Source organism: Sinocyclocheilus anshuiensis, unplaced genomic scaffold (assembly GCF_001515605.1).
Source record: "Sinocyclocheilus anshuiensis isolate Anshui unplaced genomic scaffold, SAMN03320099.WGS_v1.1 scaffold262, whole genome shotgun sequence".
Classification (NCBI taxonomy): Eukaryota; Metazoa; Chordata; class Actinopteri; order Cypriniformes; family Cyprinidae; genus Sinocyclocheilus; species Sinocyclocheilus anshuiensis.
Window position 1 is genome coordinate 47,950 of NW_015547650.1, and position 7,377 is coordinate 55,326.

The following is a 7,377-nucleotide window of genomic DNA, read 5'->3' on the forward strand; positions in this document are numbered from 1 at the left end:
AGAAAGACGCAGAATTTCGCGAGAACACCTGGAGTAGCCGCTGGGGAAGATTAAGGCCTTTTTTGAGCTAAAGAAGAACACAGTCTTCTCCAAAATGTCAGATGCGGGAATACCATGCTGGAGGTGGTCTTCAAAAGAAGATATGAGTTTCTCCACTTTGCTGAAACATTTTCTCTCCAAGCTGTAGAGTTTGCACCTGCAGTCCAGAAGAGAACATCTTTAGTGTATTTGTGAGTAAGTATAAATGAGATCAAATTTATGAAGCATGTAAAATTACACTATTGCAAATGCTTAGATGCCTTTCTTACCTGGCATAGTGAACGTTGTCCTGAGGGGTGATGTCCATGTAGGCAGGCATGTTTGATGCTGGTGTTGAGTTTCAGGAGTTTAAAGATCTCTTTGGCTCTTCTTCAGTGGTGAAACCAAATCCCACACAAGACCCTCAATCTAGCCCACTTTTATACTAAAATGTATCCGCAGCCGGCCAATCAGAGAGCAGAGAAAAATGGAACAATAGTCTTGTCATAATTTCCATTGGTCCTTGAGCTTTTAATTGAGCTCTTTAGTGGACAGGTGGGATTTTTTTTCTCTAGTGCCATCTGGAGGGTCAGCCATGGGAGAATAACTGAGGGCATGAGGACTCAGGATTTCGCTGTTCTCACACTCGGATTAGCAATGGGGATTTGTGGAAATATTTACTGTATGCATATAATTTAGCTGTAAACTAAATTTATAGTTGGGTGTAAAATGTTTTAACACAAATAAAAGTATTTTAATTTTTAATCCATGTTGACAATGTTTTCAGTGTTAAATAATTATATATAAATAATTTAGATTTTTTTTTAAAGGTATAGCTTCTGAAGGCATTTCATAGGGAAAATATACATCTCATATACATCACTAAAACACATTAATAAAAATATGTAAATTATGTAGCAATGGGAATTTTTGTGGAAACATTCACAGTATGTGTATGATTCAATCACAAACTACATTTATAGATGGGTGTAAATATTTTATAATTGTATAATAATAATAACATTTTTAATTTGAAATAGATTTCCTTTTTTAAATTAGCTTCTGAAGGCATTTAAAAATGACAAAAAAAAAAAATAATCTAAATTGAAATGATAAATTATAATTAAATAGGTTTCGATTAAAGTTATTTTTGTATTTTTTAAGTACATTCCAATATTTTTTACAAACAAATATGTAGCAAGGGATTTATGGAAAATATTTACTGTATCTGTATGCTTATAATTCATTAACAGACATGCAAAAGATTTAATGACTATGTGTACATTTTTTTTACAAAGTATTTCTTTTTTTAAATAAATATTCAATAATAAATAATAATATTCAATAATAATTATTAATATGATCAATAATAAATATTAATTGAAATCAAGAAAAAATACAATAGGAATAATTTGTAAAAAAATTGTTTTTAACTATTTAGAAAACGTTGCTTTGCCAGACACTTTATAGAATACAATCTAAGCACACACACAAAAACAAAACAAAACATTAAAAAAAACAGAAATTCATAAAATGTATCACTGAAATGCTCACAACACATTTAGCAAGCAACTAAAAAAAAAAATAAAATAAAAATGAATAGCATCCTTCAGGCTTCCCTCCAGAAACCCAGTTAGTCCAGCCCTGTGGGAACCGACACGCTTCTATTGTGTGAGTGATTTAATGTGATGAATACAGAAGTGTGAGAAGCCGTGTATCTCTGTGGCTCCACCAGCTCCAGGAGCATTGGGGCGTGTGATCGGGGTCCACATTATGCCGTGAACCAGCTGTCTCTGTGTGTGTGTGTGTGTGTGTGTGTGTGTGTAACAAGCCTGAGAACAGGTACAACCACAGATCTCATAGAACAGCTGCTTCACCAGAATATCCTGTTACATAAAATACTGTTTCATTACAGCATTTCAACTGATTTTAAACTGCAGCCGCATGTGCTGATTTTATTCATGAGCAATTAAACTGTAAAAAATAATCATATGTAAATACACACCTAAAAGAATATATGCATTTAAATTATTTTTAAAATGTCATTGCTTTGCACATTTTTATTGATAACACTGATGTGTTGCTGTTTTTCTAAATGCATGCAGTGTTCGTTTAGAACAAAATGAAATCTCAGTATGGCACATGTTTGTTTATGACAGTGATGTGAACATGAGTTCTCAACACTTTCCCAGATTCTCCCTCCACCTGCTCCTTTGAGCCCCTGATGGAGGATCATTGAGCATGTGGCGGTCCACATCCCTCATTGTCTGTTTGAGCTCTTCCATTGGCTCCAAACTGTGAGAAACTCCAACAAGCTCAAGCCTCACACATTCATATGGAGATTTGGGAGTATAAATAGAGGAGCTGCAGCCATTGCAAATCAGACTTCAACAAGAGCTCCATCTGGAGGCCTTGGTAGAGCCTTCAAGACTCAGACTGAACGTCTGCACTACACTCAGTGGATCATTTTTCAATTTTCCTTTTTGAGGAAAAGTGATTATTAAATTCCAGTTTGGAATTTATGTCATTATACAGTGAAGTTTTGGCTTCACTTTATTTTACATTAGATGTAATGCGCTTGAATGTATAATTTGCAAGGCATGTATTCAGCTGTTTGAGTACTTCCAACTTCATGTGATTCAAGTGTTTAAAAACATTTCTGTTTATAGAAAGAATGAAAGTTCCCATATATTTTGATGGGTTACTTACTTATTTTAAGTGATCTCAAATTGTGCTTCACATTGAAGCTAGATTTAATTTTAACCTCATAATGAGCCTTTGAATAAATAGTTATTTCTCATTGTTTGAGCATGTTTGGACAAATCTTGTCAGATTATAACGTTTTAAACAGTTCCTTTTAGGAACAAGTTTGTTACTCATTCCTTTCATAAAGGCATGTATTGTCATGAAAACTGTTAGGTTTTCAATGACTCTATTGTATTGTATCAATATGCATGTGTATTTGACATTGCACGTGTAATGTGCAACACATCTGTTTTCTCATTAGGGATCTAATAAATTTAATTGCTCTTCAATCATCTTTTGCTTTTCACTGGTATTGAAAGTTATGAGCAGAACATGTTTAACACAATAAATGTTTAATAAGTAATACCGGTTACAACATGTTAAAACAAGTTGGATTAAATAACAAAAACGCCTTTACAAAAGTCATGGTTAAATTCGAGACTAAAACTCAAATTACATGATTTTCTCGTTAAGTTAGGCTTGCCATACACTGTAGACAATTCACTAACTCGAAAAGAACATGCAAATGTTACATTAAAAAGCAACAAAGTGAATTCGCCTAAACAAACGTTATGTCAAGCAGATAGTCTCTAAATTAGTTGATCTTCCACGGTCTCCATAATGGCACTCTTGACGATGATCGTTTTGGTGATCTGCGCACGAATCCACGCGCCGTGGAGGCCATTAAGTGCATCTGATTGGTCCTTTGCAGCACGTAGAATCGCTTGATCGCCTCTCTGTCGGGCGTCAGGTGTGCGTGCAGAGACACGTGACGCAGCGTCTCCTGTAAGCACTGCGAGAATCCTAGCGCGTAGCTGGATTTGGCGCGTCGTTTTAAAAAATCAACGGTCATCTCCAGAATATCGGCTTTGTCAAGTCTAACAAACTGCCGCTCGGACATTGGTGTAGTTTTGTGAAATAACTCTCTCAGATTTTCGATACTGCGGTTGATTCTGTCTCTCCGTGTTTTTTCCACAAGAATCGTTCGAAACTGCGTAGAAAGAAGAGAAAAACGGTAAGTTTGACAGTGAGATATGGGGTAAAATCATAAAATAGAGATCTGAGAGGTCATATTACGCTTACTTTGTGGTTCTTAGGACATGATATGCTCTCACGGCCTTGGTATTGACTGACCAGTGCCATTTTGTGATGATTTAATGAAAAAGTGTGTAAAATCCTCTCCTTGTCATGTGAAGTCGAGCGGAACGCTCTATTTATAGCTGAGGTAAGAGTTATTTGCCTGCCAATCAGAGACGAGCAGGAGCCGCGGGCTTTAAAGTGGAGACGGCGGTTTTACGGCACACGAGCTTCCTTCCTCTCCAGCACGGGCCACTAAAGTGTGCCTGACACCCGCTTAGAAGTCCAGTAGTGCTGACAAGACCAACAAGTCGGTGTGAGGCAATAAAACGACTCAGACACGCTTCAGACAGAGAGTCTTTGATCCTGAGGTGTTATTGCTCCAGTGAAAACGGACTTCCCCAGCCTCAGGTTACAGTTTATTGCGCTGATCTGTGTTATAGAGGAATGCTGATTTTTCAAAGTGAATTTTGGATGTGATTTTAACAATGTAATCTGCTCATGCTTGAGTTCATTTAATGTTTACATTTCTTTTTAGCCGATTATCTGAAAAAGTTTAAGTTGACATTTTTAATTCAGATTCCACATTTCAATTTGACTTAAAGAGAATTTGGTCTTCCTGATAGAAATCATTGACATAATCTGATTAACTGCCAAATCAAAACATTTATTAGTAACATATGTTATGTATTTATTATTATTGTTGTTGTTTATTTATTTATTAATATTTTTAATAAATAATCTACATTGACTTGGGGAATAGTATAATAACTCCTGAAATAATGTGAATATTTCTTCTTTTTCTTTTTTTATTAGTTTCACTAAAAATGAAATATGAATATTTACAACAATATTACAATTATTAATATATTTTGAAAAAGGTTTTTAACAAAGTTTAGATCCATATTTAGTCTTAAGGTTTTTAGAAAAAAAAAAAAAACTTAAACATCTTATTTTTACTTTTGAATGACCTGGCTTTTTGGAAAACCATGTGCTCTCGCCATGATTATGGCCAGAAGCTGACATGGTGGAAGGAGAATATTTAATTCCCAGCATTGGATTGTGTTAGCCAAGAAAATGTTTTCATCACGTGTAGATAAAAAAGTGCATGCAAATCTTTAGTTTCATCACATATTTATATCATTAAACACTTAGTTTGGTTATTGAAAGACTGATTGACCTATTGATTAATTGGAACTAGATAAGGTAAATGCAAGTCCTGTGGGATTTGCACTGCCAGTGTTTGATTTGATTTGTGGAGGACGCCTCACCCACTGGCCTCGTGTGGGAAAGCTAATCCTGACTGGGACTCATGGCTTTGTAATGCTAATGAGCTCCTATAAATAGAGGAGCACAACCCTCATTCCCAACACAACTGACTCGCTCTCCTCAGAGAAAGTTCTCTCCATCTGAAAGAATGGCTCCAACCTACAAGACTGACTACTCTAAACTTTCCAACAAGGAAAAGCATAAAGTAAGTATTTTTGACACTTGAAATGCAGTTGTTTCTCAACATCTCTCTTTTGTTCTGCTATGAATTTTGAAGCAAACAACTAACCGATTGTCTCCTTCCTCAACAGTTGAGAAAACCAGTGGTGGAAAAGATGCGCCGAGATCGCATCAACAACTGCATCGAGCAGCTCAAATCCATGCTGGAGAAGGAATTCCACCAGCAGGATCCAAACACCAAGCTGGAGAAAGCCGACATCCTGGAGATGACGGTGGTTTTTCTGAAACAGCAGCTGCAGCCCAAGACCTCGGCTCCACAGAAAGCCCACTTTGACGGCTATTCCCAGTGTTGGAGGAAGACCATGAGCTTCTTATCTGGAAACACCAAGGTGGACGCTGTACGTCAGCATCTGAACCACTGCCAAGAAGCCCAGAGATCATCTAAAGACCTCACTCACGTGTCCCCAGCTTCCCATCAGCCCACCAAGGTGAAGCAGGAACCATGTGCTCACAGACCTCTCTGGAGACCCTGGTAGACGATGAAAGACTTCCACAGAAAAACTAGATGGTGGTTTTACCATCTCTTATGTTGTAGGAGATGCTTCCTTCTCTAAGTTCATTTTCATTTTTAATATAATTAAAAAAACATTTCTATGAATGTTAAAACTGGGGGCAGTCGTGGCCTAAATGGATAGAGAGTCAGACTTGTAACCTGAAGTTCGTGGGTTCGAGTCTCAGCACCCGCAGGGATTGTAGGTGGGGGGAGTGAATATCCAGCGCTCTCTCCACCTTCAATACCACGACTGAGGTGAGACCCTTGAGCACGGCCGCTTGTCCCAAACTGCTCCCCGGGCGCCGCAGCATTTCACTTAATTTCTTGAAAGAATGTCTTTTTATGGCACTTCTACTTAGTTTATGGATGGAAATGGGTTTCACAATGTGAAAGTCTAATTTTCTACAGGTGATTATATTATATTATTATTAATATAATATTATTATTTAATATATAATATCATAATATTATTATATTATTATTGTAACACCTCTATAGTTTTCCTAATGGATGGACAGAAACTTCGCAATGAAGAGTCAATGAATATATGTTTAACTCCTGTGGAGTCAAAGACAAAGTAATTATTTGCAATGTTTGAAATGCAAATGTTATAGTTTCTTCTTATGAAGGATGTGAATTTTTTTCTTCTTCTAATATATAGTGACACTGTATGTTAATTGTGCAAACATAGTCACATAGAAATAAACACTTTTTGAATATAATCAGTACTGCTTTCAGCATTATTTATCAAAACAAATGCTTTGTACTGCATGCTCTTAATGGACCTTTGAAATTTAAACAGTGTTTTCAAAAAACCACCACCACACTTGTCAAATTGTCAAGTGGTCTCAATTTCACCTAATGGGAGTCCATTTACACTTAATGGTCAAAGAATATCCCAAAATGACTACAAAAAGTCCTCGTGTGAGCATTTACATTTATGCATTTAGCAGATGCTTTTATCTGAATGGGGCACTGTCATCTTTCAAAAGGTATTAATATGTACCTTTAGGTACTAATATGTACATTTTAGGCATTAATATGTATCTTTAAGGTACTAATATGCACCCTTTAGGGGTAAAAAAGTACAGAAGTGTACCTTTTGAAAAGATTCTGCCAGTGACAACTTTTGTACCTTTTTTCTGAGAGTGAATACATTTTATCAGTGTGCAAAAAGCCTTTTTGCATAACATTTTTTTTTTTTTTTGGAAATAATGAAAATTTTGTTATCCTGAACACTACATGCTGGCCTATTAAATGAGCATAAAACCACATACCAGCTGCTATAACTTTAGAAATATCTATATTTGTCCCATGTGTCTTCAGTTTTAATATCTTAAACATTTTTTAAGTCATGTGATAAATGACATGTATTAAAGGGGTCATATGATGCAATTTCAATTTTTCCTTTCTCTTTGGAGTGTTACAAGCTCTTGGTGCATAAAGAAGATCTGTAAAGTTGCAAAGACTAAAATCTCAAATCCAAAGAGATATTCTTTATAAAAGTTAAGAGTCAGCCACACCTACCTAAAACG

The 7,377-nt window shown here is 35.9% G+C and overlaps 3 protein-coding genes across 3 annotated transcripts in view; 2 read left to right on the forward strand and 1 right to left on the reverse strand.

Annotated features, from left to right (window-relative positions):
* Nucleotides 1–3,345: 3,345 nt before the first annotated feature.
* On the reverse strand, nt 3,346–4,207 carry LOC107701989 (transcription factor HES-2-like). The gene is made up of 2 exons (XM_016504161.1): nt 3,847–4,207; nt 3,346–3,754 (listed from the first exon to the last, which is right to left on the reverse strand). The coding sequence occupies exons 1-2, from the start codon at nt 3,904–3,906 to the stop codon at nt 3,359–3,361; spliced, it is 456 nt and encodes a 151-aa protein (XP_016359647.1). The 5' UTR covers nt 3,907–4,207; the 3' UTR covers nt 3,346–3,358.
* Nucleotides 3,721–7,377, forward strand: part of her2 (hairy-related 2) — a 20,487-nt gene continuing 16,830 nt past the window's right edge. The window contains exon 1 of the mRNA XM_016504158.1: nt 3,721–3,778. The gene's annotated coding sequence lies outside the window, so the exon portion shown is untranslated. The remainder of the gene's footprint in view (nt 3,779–7,377) is intronic.
* LOC107701988 (transcription factor HES-5-like) lies at nt 5,206–5,836 on the forward strand. Its single transcript, XM_016504160.1, has 2 exons — nt 5,206–5,314; nt 5,421–5,836. The coding sequence occupies exons 1-2, from the start codon at nt 5,258–5,260 to the stop codon at nt 5,823–5,825; spliced, it is 462 nt and encodes a 153-aa protein (XP_016359646.1). The 5' UTR covers nt 5,206–5,257; the 3' UTR covers nt 5,826–5,836.

Coding starts and splice junctions, on each gene's coding strand:
- LOC107701989 (XM_016504161.1), bottom strand. CDS start 3,906: ATGGCACTGGTCAGTCAATACCAAGGCCGTGAGAGCATATCATGTCCT. Junction 3,755..3,846: donor CATGTCCTAAGAACCACAAA/GTAAGCGTAATA, acceptor CTTTCTACGCAG/TTTCGAACGATTCTTGTGGA.
- LOC107701988 (XM_016504160.1), top strand. CDS start 5,258: ATGGCTCCAACCTACAAGACTGACTACTCTAAACTTTCCAACAAGGAA. Junction 5,315..5,420: donor CCAACAAGGAAAAGCATAAA/GTAAGTATTTTT, acceptor CTTCCTCAACAG/TTGAGAAAACCAGTGGTGGA.